Source organism: Crocodylus porosus, unplaced genomic scaffold (assembly GCF_001723895.1).
Source record: "Crocodylus porosus isolate Cpor-Errol unplaced genomic scaffold, CroPor_comp1, whole genome shotgun sequence".
Taxonomy (NCBI): domain Eukaryota; kingdom Metazoa; phylum Chordata; order Crocodylia; family Crocodylidae; genus Crocodylus; species Crocodylus porosus.
This window is the reverse complement of record NW_017728912.1, coordinates 28,569,212-28,583,182: the sequence shown is the minus strand read 5'-3', so window position 1 is coordinate 28,583,182 and position 13,971 is coordinate 28,569,212. Positions and strand designations below refer to the sequence as shown.

General features: G+C 42.8%; 1 protein-coding gene across 11 annotated transcripts in view; it reads left to right on the top strand.

The window, feature by feature from the left end:
• The window catches only part of ADGRL3 (adhesion G protein-coupled receptor L3), an 864,517-nt gene that overhangs the window by 594,363 nt on the left and 256,183 nt on the right, over nucleotides 1–13,971 (top strand). For 9 of the 11 annotated variants that reach the window (XM_019534224.1, XM_019534215.1, XM_019534217.1 and 6 more), the window contains one exon: nucleotides 12,191–12,271. The exons of the other annotated variants lie outside the window; for them this stretch is intronic. In XM_019534224.1, the coding sequence (XP_019389769.1) occupies nucleotides 12,191–12,271 (81 nt within the window). The remainder of the gene's footprint in view (nucleotides 1–12,190; nucleotides 12,272–13,971) is intronic. 11 annotated transcript variants of the gene reach the window in all.

Sequence of the window (13,971 nt, the reverse complement as noted above, 5' to 3'; positions counted from 1 at the left end):
TAATAATCTATCCCTGAGGTCCCTTCCAATCCCAGTGCTCTGGGGGAGGGATGGAAAAACAGGATAAAAAGCCTTGTTTGAGCTGAGTTTTCTCTGTTTTCACACTTACAAGTGACAAGAGTTTTGCTCTGAACAGTTTGAGGGGCAGTTTCTCAGAAACTCCTGTACTAACTCCTTGAAACTTGGCAGGCTTCATGGCCTCAGAAGCAGCTACCATCCCTGCAAGTTTTCACCCCGCTGCACCTTATCACATACCCAAAAGGTCACATATGTCACAAGTTTTTTGCTTCTCAGCACCTTGAGGTACAGTTTCCCAGAAACCCCTGCACCCATCTGCCTGAAACTTGGCAGGCTTCGTGGCCTCAGCAGGGGCTACCGTCCCTGCTGTTTTCATTTGAATCAGGAAAAAAATGACAGAGTTATAGGCATTTTTGTGATGCCCCATTGTAGCCTATGGGTGAAACATCGAAACAGTTTTGACAAAACAGAACAGTGCTTTCAAAAACAGCAAAACGAAACACTATCTCTGTGAAATGGCAAAATGGAAGTTGAAATGGTGCCGTTTTGCACAGCCCAACCTTTGTAGACTCAAGGCACCCCTCAGCAAATGCCACCTCTTCATTGTCACTGGGTTTTTGGCTACAGAAGAAAATAGGGAAATTCTTCTCTTGCAAAGAACACAGAAAGACCAGAATAGGTCACTGTGTTTTTAACACTGTGGATTCCTATTTGAAATCTCTGGATTTAATCTTGTGAATCACGTTTACATACCTAGCAGTGCTAATATTTTGTGGCACCCTACAGCACCCTTAAAAGGATATCACGGCATTCCAGGGCGCTCTGGTTGACAGTCACTGAAGTACTAGTTTGCATTCAGCAAATGGCTACATCAGGTAATGTTGTGGGCAGAGGATATGTACACAATATAATTTACACTGGCATAGTTCTACCCCTACTTCAGCACTGGATTTAAATATTTTATGCTGGTGTGCGTCTGTTCCTTCTTTACACCTAAAAAGAAGGGTTATGCAAATGTAAGTGCATCATCCATCCAGGCCAAATAACTAGCTTAATTTGAGAAAAAATGATATAGTCTGGATTTATAAATTCTCAGCACACTTGTTCATTTGAGACTACTGCTTTTTGCCATCTCTATCCATGCAAAGCCAGCATTACCAAGTACCTTAGAGGACATCTGAGTGAGAGAGGTAGTAATGCATTCAAACCTTCCAAGGCTGTCAGTGTTAATCAAAGATCAGGCTACAGAATCTATGGGAACGGTGCAGTGGACCGTATTCTCCTGCTTTCACATCTACCTCTATCAGCTGAGTTATGCACATGAGCTCTGTAGCCTCAAGGTGGGTTTAGTTTCTAATATTGTTCCTTTCCAGTTCCAGCTGTGCACATTTTAAACTTGCCATCACTCCTGTCACAAAACATAAGAGGTTAAATAGCAAAAGAACAGAATTAATATGTGCTGAGTCTCTGTCTGGATGAGCAGTGGTGTGCAGTTTGTGGCACCACAAACCTTTTTGTGGTACCACAAGCTGCATGCAATAAACATTAAAATGTGCCCAATGGATTTCCTCCTAGGAACCCCCTGTCCCCTTCCCCCCACAAAACAAAAGTGGCTCAAAGTACATAAAACAAGCAGGCGTGGACACAAACGGAGGCTGGGCCATCCAAAGCAGTGGTCTAGCTGCTGGCCAGGCCTCTGTGCTGCCCCTGTTGCTTCGGCATGCCACCAGGCAAGACTTCTGGGAGAGCCGAGAGGAGCTGGGCAAAGTGCATGTGCAGGAGCATGCTCTAAAGCAATTTATGCTGCTGCAAGCACATGCGCCTGCTTGTTTGGACATAGCCTTAGATTCATTCTTTGAAATAGTTGTTTTCTTATATCCCTGTGCTGTTTAATGTATCCATAAATGATTTGGAAAGGGAAATGTATAATGAGGTGGCCAAGTTGTAGATGACTCCAAATTCTTTAGTGGGTAGAAAGCAAAGCTGACTGTGAAGAACTGCAGAAGGACCTCTCAAAATTGAGTGAATGAGCAGCAAGACAGCTGATGAAGTTTAATATTGTTCAGTGCAAAGCAATGCATATGTGCAGTAATGGGCTCTACAGGAGCTTTTACTGCTTGGGAAAGAGATCTTAGAATTATTGTGGATAGTTGTCTGACAATATCAGCTCAGTATTCAGCAGTCATCAGAAATGAAAATAGAATGTTAGGAATTATTATGAATGGGATTTAAAAAACCACACACACGAGAGAAAGTGTCATTATGCCAGTGTATAAATCCACATTGTACCCCGTACCCACACCTTAGATACTGTGCAAGTTTTGGTCTTACTCCCCTCCCAACTTCAGAAGGGAAACAGAGGTAGACAAAAGTGCATAAAAGGGAAAAAAGAATGATTAGCAGGGATCCTGGTTTTCTCCAGCTGGAAAAAAAAAAAAAAAAGATCAACAATTTTCAGATTAAATAAAGTAATCCAAAATCCACATTTTCCCCATGATTAAAATGAAATATCACTAATATATAGAAACAGGCAGCCCCAGCTTAACACTGTTTCACTTAGCACTGTTTTGCTATAACGCTCATTTGAAATTGATACCCGATTTCACTTTGCGGTCAGCAAGTTTTGTTATAATGCCTTGTGGTCGCCATCTTGGCAAATTAGAAACAATTGTGGTCACCGACTTGGGTCATCAAATACTTTTGGTTTTGCTTAATGCTTGTTTTTTCAGGAGCCAATTAAGAGCACTAAGCGAGGGTTGCCTGTATATATATAGTGATGCTTCATTTTAATCATGGAAAATGTGGATTTGGGGTTATTTTTTTTAATCTGAAAATTGGGGATTTTTTCAAATCAGAGAAAGCCAGGGTCCTTGATAATCAGGAACAAAGAGATACTTTCATACAAGGACTGATAAAATAAGTTAGGACTTTCCAGGTCAGAGAAAGGACGTCCAGATGGCAGGGGAGGATATGCAATAGAAATCTACAAAATCATGAATGGTTTGGAGAAAGGGATTTACTATGTACCATCTCGTCTAATATGAAAACTAGGGGAGACAATGAAATTAATAGGAAGAAGGTTTAAAAGAAACAAAGGGAAGTTATTTTTCCCCACACAGTGGGTGTATCTCCAGGTACGCTTTAATGCTCATTAGCTTATTGTAATGCACATTAAAGCATCACAAAAACATGCACTTCTGCTAATTAATATGCATTAAAATAGGCTAATGAGCCTTTTTTCTGGTACCTCACAATGGAGGTACTAAATTTAATGCACATTAGCAAAAGTGCATTAATGAAAGTGTAGACATGCCCAGCGTATACTTGTGAAACTCATTGCTCAAGGTGTTGCAGAAGCTGAAAACTTTACTGGATTCCAAAGAAATTTGAATAGATTCATGTAAAATAGGTACATGAGTGCACATTAAATATGATAGCAAGGCTATAGCTTCCTACTGATGGCTTCCTGGGCCTTTGAATGCTGCAAGCTATAGGGAAAGAAGGGCAGGAGACAGAACAGCCCGGATATATCCTGTGCAAATACTCTTTCCCTTGGCATCCATCTGCTCTTGGCCACTGTGAACTACAAAATACTGGTAGAGATGGACCTATGTTCTCACTCACTATGGCATCTCTTATCTTGTTAGACAGGAGCCATGCAGGGCTTCCAGCAGGGGAAAAAGTGGCAGGGGGAGGAAATAAGCTGAAGGAGACCAGACTAAATCAGAAGAATTAAAGGGGAAAGGAAGACCTTATAAATAAGTGAAAAAGATATAGAAGGTACAAGCTGCATTAATAAATGAGGAGGTGGATGGACTCAGTGCCAACTCTAATATGACTGACATATGGAACCACTTTGTAAAGCCTATCTTTAAAAACAAAAGCCTTAAAACAGAGAGATGTGGACAATGGAGGAATGAAAGAGCAGTTGTAAAAATAGCCTTTGAAAAGGCAGGTAGGGGGTTATTTGGAAAAAAATGAATATATGCAAATCAAGAGATCTGGATGAATTCCGATGGAGCACATGGGGAATTTGCTAATAAAAACTTACCAGCCCATCAGAAAAGAAAATGTTGAACACTAAGGAATTTCCAAAGGATGAGTAAAGAAAGAAAATTCATTGCTCTACAAAGATCTAGAGAATGAGGCAGGCAATTCCGCAAAATGAAATTTACTCCTCAGATCAAATAATGGAAAATCCTGTTAACATTTAGAAGATTACAGAATCACGGTTAAACAGCAACACTGGTTTACAAAGAAAAAAAAAAAACCTGCCACCCAAACTGGATTGTTTATTAAAATACAATTATTAAGCTAGAAGTTGAAGGGAAACCAGGAAATATAATGTAATATAGATATATTTTAGTTAAACATTTGCAGTAGTGACTCAGGAAAACTTTCACGATCTTTGTTCAAATTGGCTTGCCTGTGAGTATGTTGATACATCAAAACCATTGAAGGTCTGCAAATAATGATGCAAGAGTCACTGTTAAGTTCCCTGGCACTTAACTTCATTAATGATCTAGGAGAGAGTAAGAAAGCATCATTTGTGGTGATTAAATTCACAGATGATGTTAAATTCATGTGCTGAAAACAACCAAGAGGAAAGGAAAAAAAATAAAGAAACTGATAAATTATAAGAAATTTAAGCATGAAATTAAATGAAATTCTATTTTGAGAAACATGAGATGACACATCTCTCAAATACGCTTTAGAATAGTGGACAGGTGAACAGCAATGCCAGAAGACATTAGAATACTGAATTGTAAACTGGATAAGAGTTTGTGATCTGACGCTATAGCCAAATGGTAAATGCAGAGGCAGCAAGGAAATATTAGGAGCTGGCATCCTGGAAAGCTTTCTTCAGTCTCTGGCTGTTCCACAGGCTTCCTCTCTAACCTTGGGCAAGTCACTTACTCTGCTGTATGACATCTGGACTTAGGGGTAATACTTACTTGTAACAGGAGGCCTTCGCGGGGCCCATCTCCGCGTGGCCCGCCCACCTGTTTCTGGGCTAACCACCCACTTTCTCGTCTGCCATGCCTTGATCTTAATTAGTTACTTAATTAATTAGATGGTTAAGCAGGAGGCTGGTCATTTTTGCCCTGCTGCCAGGGGGCATTATCTGTGGCTTCAATCCTCCCCTACACTGCAGCCCAAGCCTTGCAAATGGCATTTAGGTGTTCTCTTCATCACTGGGGCCCCAAGTCCTCCTAATTGAACCCCACCCTAGAGACCTTTCATCAGGTGGCTTCATCCACCTTCATACTGGCTATGTAGCTTCCTGATGCTATTTTTCCCCTTTCAGGTGTGGTCCCCTCCCAGGACCTTTGGCTACCAGCCCTGGCCCACCTTCAGGCCAGTCAGAACCCCTGGTCCTCAGCTCTTGGGCATCCCTCGCAATGGGCACCTGGCCCTTTTGACCAGTCTGGGCCAGTCGAGGGTACTCTCTCGATTAGGTTGGAGTCTCAAGCCCCTCACTCTCTCCAGGAGTCCACCCTCTGGGCCCAGATGACACCATGATGTTCTCATACACGCTAGTCCAACACGATGGGCCCCAGAATCCTACTGTAGGACCCCACCTGGGTTCCTCCCTTCAGGCAGACTTTGCCGCCGACATACTGGGCTACATCTCCCTGCAGCAGGTCCCTCTTCGGGTGTGGTTCCCTCACTGGGACCTTCAGCTCCTCTAGCCCTGGTCCACCCCAGGCCAGTTGGGGCCCCAGGCCCCTGGCTCTTAGGCATTCCTCTCAGTGGGCCTCCTTGCCTTTCTGACCCTCCTGGTCCTGGCCTCCACCTGGGCCAGTCAGGGGAAGCTGACTCTGACTCTGACTCTTTCCCTGGGGTCCTTCTCTCTGGGTCCTCCTTCACAGATGTAGGGAGCTGGGGTACCTCACACCATGATTGGTGCCTCAGGGTCTCACAGGGGACTCTCACCCCCCCCCCCCGGCAGCAGGTCGTGGTGCTACTATGGATGTTATTTTTGACCCATGCTTTGCCTCTCCACTGTGGAGGACTCACTGGGGTCAGGACTCAGCCCTCTTATTCTCTGCATGAACCCCCATTCTTCCCTCACTGGGCTTCTCATCACAGCCCCCCTCACACTGGGACTTCTCATTGCAAACACTGCCCCCTTACACTGGGGCACCTCAGCGCAGCCCCCCAGATCTCTGCCTCTTACTCACTGGGGATCCTCTTCACTGCCCCCTCTACTAGAGGTCTCTGGGCTTACGTCCTTGGGTGGGCTTAGATGGCCACAGCCATGCCTGGCCCAACTCTTTCCCTCAGGGTCTCAGACCCCCACAGGGCTCAGGCAGCGTCAGCCATACTTGGCCCTGGCTTCCTACTCTCCTCCTCAGGGCTTGCACCCCATCAACTACCTGCAATGGAACTGCACCCCCACAACTGCCTCCAATGGAATACAACCCACCCAAAGGTGAGGGCTAGGGGTTAAGGCACCCAACCCACCTTTCATCAGGGTGATCACTGGCATTTCCTGGGGGCCTCCCATGCCACTGCTAGCCCCACCAGGCCACCCACTCCCAGCGGGGTGCAGTTCTAGGTCACACCCAGAACCAGGAGCCTCCCACCATCCCCTACAGCTCCCCCCTTACCTCTGGATGAAACTCAGCAGCCCTCTGGCCAGGCAGTGTTATTGCCTGCCCCTAGCAGCCAAACTGCGCTCTTTATATGGGCAGCCCTGAACCTAAAACGGCTGCCCTCATTAGGCACCTGGTGGCTTCCAGCTCCAGGACCTTAAAGTGGCAGGCACGCACAGTGCCGTGCCACACTCCTATCTCCAACAACTGCTGTGAGGATAAAACACTTTGCTGACCAGAAGGCACTCAGATACTACTGTAAGGATGGCCATGGAAGTGCTTTTGTAAGGAAAATATATGAAACGTAGATTAATTTTGAATATCTCTTTACTAGGACCTGGAGTGAGTTCAGACAATGGGAAAGCTAAGCTTTGCCAACATATCAAATTTGTTTCTGGGTGCATGGCAGACTGGCAACCAGGGCAACTTCTGTTGATAGTGGGCATGTCCACATGTTCAGTTTAGTACTTGTTTGATAAAGCACTAACTAAATGCACAGTAACTAGAGTTACTGTCCAGTAGTGCCAGTGCATGTTTTTTTTGTGACACTGACTTTGTGTTAACCTAATAACACTGCACAGTAGGCTGTTAGCACAGGGTTTAACTGTCACACTGCTGCAAAGGGTTATTAGGCCAATGTGCAGTAAGCGTCTTGTGTAGCTGTGCCCACTGTAGTATAGTGTAGTGTAGACCAAACCAGGTCTTACCTACTCATAGTACTTATCCACACACCAAAGCCATGATTAGAAAGACAGGCTTCCTTTTATTTGCAGCCTCCCATTCTGCTTCCATCAACAACTGTCATTTTTAGCAGTGCATTTAAATAAATGGAGGTCTATTTTTTTGCTTCCACTGTTTCAACCCTCTCCCGCACCTTTTCCTGTTGCCATTGATGGGGAGAGGACCTTTGGTCTACAATCACTGACTTCATTTCCTGAGCAAGCCAAGCATGCAGCCACAGTGATACTCCCTCAGACACTGCTAACTTGGCTGAGGAGAATAATGACAGATGAGATAAAGGGGAAAAAAGAAACCCGAATGAAGAGATTAGAGATTAAATTGGCAACTTTATCACTCGTTACTTTGATTACATTTGATTGCTGTTTACATTTTTACCTGAGAGTCAGGCTCAGAAACACCAGATGGTTATAGTCAGAATGGGATTTAAAGAAGGCAATGCAAGCTGTTATAATGCTAAGCATGCCCAACTTTCCATCAGCAAAAGAGACATCTTGACCTGTGGTATTTTGTCAGTGGTGGGTACCTTTTTTTTTTTTCTTTTTTTTTTGAAATGGAGCCGTTCATTTAAAAAAGGTTCAGCTATTTTTAGAGCACTCCAAATACTTTAAGAGTATCTTACTTACAACTCAAGCACTGTTTTGCCTCACAGCCATAGTTTCCCACTCATTAACCCATTACTAGTTAATGTGCAGTGCACTTAGAGCTCTGAGCCCTCACTTAAATAGTCCCATCCACTTCAGTAGAACTACTTGTGCAGATAAGTGCTCAACACCAGAATGATAGCTGTGAAACCTAGCCTTATATTAGCAAGTCATGATTATGCCCCTATCAAGTTTCAGAGTCTATAGGGCCAAATTAAAAATAGGTCGTGTCTCAAAACAATGTAAGCCTGGCTTCAAAATTGTCATGTTGCAGCAGCGAGGGTGTGGAAGCAAAAGGTTGATTTCCTTTTATTTGCCTTTTGGTTTCTAAGTCTTTAATGTTCAAATTTCTTTACATCAACGAGGGTTAAGATAATTTTATGTATTTATTTAATGAAGGGAGAGATCCTCACGTCATCATTCAACTGTATGAGCTGGAACTTGAAGTCAATGACAAATACTGCACAACTTCTAAGAAAATCAGAAGAGAGGGCGACATTGCAAGAGGACTGATCAAATAAAAAGATAAAGGGAACAAAAATGGCGGTGGAAAACAGCCTGTTTCCTTTGGAACTGCTGCCCAAACTAATCATAGGGAAGGTCACAATGAAGGTCATAAATGTCCCACATACTGTGAGAGCATTCACATGCACGCTTATGTTAGAGCTTTGTGCTAAGAAGCCAGTCTGATTGATGGAAACACAGACTTCCTAATAGCCACAACATCATGGTGTCAGCTGAGCTTTCTTTAGAGATGTCTAGTTAACTGGACCAGTTGGGTGCCTTATGCATGCATGTCTGTGCCTCTTTACAGAAGTCCAATCTGCTGTATGCTCGCTTTAAGAATATGCATAGACGTATGCTGATGCACATGTGCCTTCATGTGCCCATAACCATTTGAGCAGCACATAAGAGGAAAGGTGTAATAAATTCAGGGTAAGAGGTGATGAGAATGCATCAACCGCATTTTGAATCTGGCCTCTGGTCCTTTATCTAAGTGATGGAGGGGTAAAGATTAAAAAATGTTAGTGTTCTGAGTGAAATCCTGACCCCACGACAGTGATACAGTTTTTTGTCACTGAATTCAACTGTGCTGGGATTCCACCTTCAGATTATAACCCTTTTTCATAGGGTGCATTCCTGGTTCGTAATGAAGTCAATGGAAAAGGCCAAGTGTCTTTAGGAAGGCCAGCAGGGACCACTGTGGTCATTTAATCTGACATCCTGAAATAAAAGTTGCTATCACTTTTACTTTTACTCCCAGGGTTTTCCCAGGATTTTGGCCTGCAACTTCTGATGTTGCATATGAAAGCTATCCCTCTCAACTCCTAGGGCTCTGCCCCTGCACTCATGCCAAACTGAAAGAAGAGTTTATTAATACTTCCAGTAGAATTGATCTTAATTTATACCAGTGTGATTCCAAACAGAATTTTTTCTCTAGTTACAGCACAAGAATTTGTGTACATCTTCACTTCAATATCTTCTTGGAGACCATTTTTCCCCCTAAGCAGGGTCATTGTCAAGTAATAGCAAACCATAAATTTAAATTGTTTCTTTAAATATGAAAGGTTGGGCGGAGTTACAGCATTTAAAATATTATTAGATGACTTGGATGTGGGTATGAAGTGTACTCTGTCCAAGTTTGTGGACGATACTAAATTGTGGGGTGAAGTGCACACTCTGTAGAGTAGGGAACAATTGCAGGCAGACCTGGACAGGTTAGAAAAGTGGGCAGTACACAACAGGATGCAGTACAACAAGGACAAATGCAGAGTGCTGCACCTAGGGCACAAAAATATCCAGCATACCTACTGGCTGGGAAGCAACCCTCTCAGAAGCACAGAAGCGGAAAGGGATCTCGGAGTCATCGTGGACTCTAAGATGAACATGAGTTGTCAGTGTGAGGAAATCCTCAGCAAAGCTAACCACACTTTATCATACATCAGCAGATGCACGAAAAATAGATCCAAAGAGTGCGGCATTGGTCAGACCACAGTTGGAGTACTGAGTCCAGTTTTGGGCATTGTACTTCAAGAAGGATGTTGATAGACTCAAGAGGGTCCAGAGGAGGGTCACACATATGGTTAGGGGCTTATAGGACAAGCCCTATGAAGAGAGACTGAGGGACCTGGACCTCTTCAGCCTCTGCAAGAGAAGCCTGAGAGTTGATCTTGTGGCCATCTACAAATTCCTTAGGGGTACACAGCAAGGGATCGGACATGCTCTGTTCACCAGGGTGCCTCTAGAGGTAACAAGGAACAATGGTCACAAACTGACAGAGAGCAGATTTAGGCTAGATATCAAGAAAAGCTTCTTCACAGTAAGGGTGGCCAAAATTTGGAATGGGCTTCCAAGGGAGGTGGTGCTCTCCCCTACCTTGCGGGTCTTTAAGACAAGGCTGGATAGGCATCTGGCTGGGGTCATCTGACCCCAGCACTCTTTCCTGCCTAGGCAGGGGGTCGGACTTGATGTTCTGTTGAGATCCCTTCTGACCCTAACATCTATGATTCTATGAGGAGCAACTAGTTTGTCTCTGCTGCACTACTGAGCAATTGTCAAAATGATGACTTCTGTTAACTATTGGCATCAGCTGGGATTTAAACATGTAGATGAGAATGGAAAGGCACCTTCACGTATTATCTGTGACAAGCTTGCCTGAAGCAAATTTTCTATCTTAAAACACTGAAAAAGCAAATATAAAATTTATGGCATGCCAATAGATTTTAAACCCAAATAATGTTCACTTATTGTAGTGACTAATAATGTAAATTGCTTGAGTCAGGCTAAGTGCTAAGCAGTAAATACATCCTGTCCATGCAGACAGTATCCTTTTGCATTTAATGTTTTATACCCCTGAAGAAATGTTTTCAGTATATTTCTTGTACCAGCATAGTACGCTCTTCTTGGATATCATTACAAAGAACTCTAAAGAAAGCACCAATTCTCTACTCTCTATGACACTAGCTGGAAAACTGCTTGGAGCAACAACAGCAAATGTCAACAGGGAGCCATATTAATTATTTGGAATGTGCCTCATAAGAGGAATCAACTGCTTTTATTACTGCACGAATATTACTTGAAATGGGAAGGTTACTCTAGCTGTTATCGTAATCTATGTATCATTAACTTTCCTTGTTTAGAAAAAGAGATTAACAGCCTTGTAAATTGTTACAGTAAATAGATGAATTATAACAACATGTTTTTATTATAAATAAAAGTTTCTCAGTATAAATGCTTACTTTTTGATCCACTGGAGAACAACATCCTTAACAACTAAAAAAATGGCATTGAAATGTTGAGATTTGAACAGCTTCCTTTCTGAGAAGCATGATTGTAAACTGTACAGGCAAAAAAATGTGTCTCCTGTAGACCAACTGACAAGCCACTGTTTGTCATTGTAAATGACTTCATATAGTTTGAAGAGTTCTCAGAAGAATGACACGCTATGCATTTCCCTTTTGGAGTTATGCTAGCCTGTTGGATGGCCTTTCAGGACTGAAATGCTAAGAATATGTCATGGAAATTCCTTGTAAAGAGGACATGACACTGCAATAGCCTTTTTCTCAAGCAGTTCAGACAGGATACAGGGAGAAACACAGTGATGAGAAAGGAAGGCGAGTTGTTGTTTGCTAAAAGGTGGGTGCGTCTACACGTGCACTTTACTGCTCAGAATACTAATTTACTGCATAGTAAAATGTCATCATCTACATGTGTGTGGCAGTTGCGCTGGTGTAGATTAATTTACAGTTTTGTCAGATATTCCTGTCAGACATGGGTACTATCCAACGGCGGAGTAAATTACTATACTTAAGCACACGTATAGATGGTGGTGTTGGGTTTAGTTTACTCTGGTTCAAGTTGCACCAGAATTTATTCAGTCACATTAATTGCATGTGTAGACATGCCTGGTGTGGAGGAAATATAAGCGCTAATGCTAAATTTCAACAAATGTCTGTGTGGAAGAAACAAAACATCTCCAGATGTGGTGGAGTTCTGAGAGGTCAGAGGCATTCTTAAAGCTGAAGTTAACTTTAATCATGAATTTCTATGGGCAAGAAAAAATATGTAATCAAGTAATATGTTTCCAAACCTATTAGTACTGTAATGTTTTAAGACTGTGGCTTGGTGAACTAAAATCCTCCTTCTCCGAACAGGACGTAGTAGAAACTAAAACCCTTGATTTGTCCACAGGGCAGGCTCATCATGGGCAAGTTTCCTATATTGCTCCGCCAATTCATCTTGATTCAGATCTGGAGAGGCCGCCTTCTAAGGGTGAGTCAGTAACACAGTCTCTGTGTACATGCGCAATTATATAGCCATAGGTGTGAGTGAATTTCATCTCTGTATGCATCAGAGCCACCTCAAAGAGAGTTATACCCTGTCATTCAAGGCCACTCATCAGAGCAGATTAGTTCCATTGACATAAAGGAATTCTACCATGAATGGATGTCTCATGTTCTCCGTTCCTCAAGCAGATGTGAAAATACTGTGCTTGTCCTAAAATATTTAGCACTCCCACAGTATGCTGTGCATTTATGAAGGAGAATTGTTATTTTTAAACTTGTTTGACCTTTCCTCCCTCCCTTCTGGTGGTGCTGCATTACGGATCCCAATGGTGACTGCTTCTGCATGGTGCTGTGGGGCACACAGGAAAATTTCCAGGCATGGAATAGGTGGAGCTGGATTGACTGGCAGCTACTCTGTGATTGATGAAGCTGTACTCATGGAGGAACTTGGCCTTGTGGTCTGTATGAGAGGAACACCTCTCTGCTATGCCAGATCCTGGAGAATCAACCATGTTTTCAGCCTTGGCTCAAGGAACAGGGCTTGTCCCTGAAAGAAAAATTCACATTTCTTGCAGAGTTCATAGTTTTTCGCTTTACTCCTTTTGCTTAGCTGTTGGCAATCCGTTGGTGTAAGAGTCCAAATCAGCTTTGTTTGGGTCTAGGTTAGTGATGTCTGTAAATTAGAATCAAATCTAAGTATAGATTATTTATATTTATTGTCTTGGTCAGCACTGGCTTGTGCTTGAAGATTTGTGTCAGATATAGATAGATATTATTTGCAGGGAAGGATCTCTAAAGTTTGTGATCAGGAAGAGTGAGAGAGCAGGGGTTCTGGTATATTGTTTCAGATTTGCTGCAGGCAATATAAGAAGGTATGGAAAGAAAAATGCCTGTGTAGGAAAATGTTGAGGAACCACTTTCCATAAACCTAAGGCTCTAAGTCATTTATTGGGGTGACTTTGTTTAAAGGCAGTGTATTGCAGAACGGTGTCCTGCTCAGGAATTAGCAGTGCAGAAAGTTGGAGACAGAATGCGGGGCTTCATGGACCACTAGGCTCATCTCGTCAGGTAATTCCTACCATCCTGTAGCATAATGACATATCCTGTGGAATCCTATGTAAAAGTACCTTTCCCCAGGCATGCTGTGTTGCAAATGCTGATGCAGGGTACAGTGCAATAACAAGTAAACACAACTTCTTTCTAAATAGCAGTGCTTAGTACCAAATCCTAGCTCAGTACTGCAGATGGTTATGTTATACATGCTAGTGGAATTCAAGGCAGTCACTGGCTGTGACTCTGTATTCCCAGAACTGATGGGTTACAAGCATTTGGATTTCCTTCTTCTTAAAACATATTATTTTTATAGCTAGGGACAGAAATTACACAAAGAAGTAGTATAAGTGGTTGGAAACTGGTTCAAATCTGTAACACAACAGAAGTTCAGTGTGTATAAACTGCTTTCAAAATGGCTGAAACCAATTTTAGAAAAACCTAGATGAATGTAGTATCAGACTTTGCTGATTTAGGTTAAATTGATTTATTGAATTTCCATCCCAGATCCCTTCCAGATTCAAGTTAACTCACATTCCCCCAGCACCCAAGGATGCTTTGCACCTCCCCTGCAACCCCACACCCTTCAGGCTAAGTGGGCTAGCCTTGGCTCATGCTGTCTGCTTCAGTGTCATG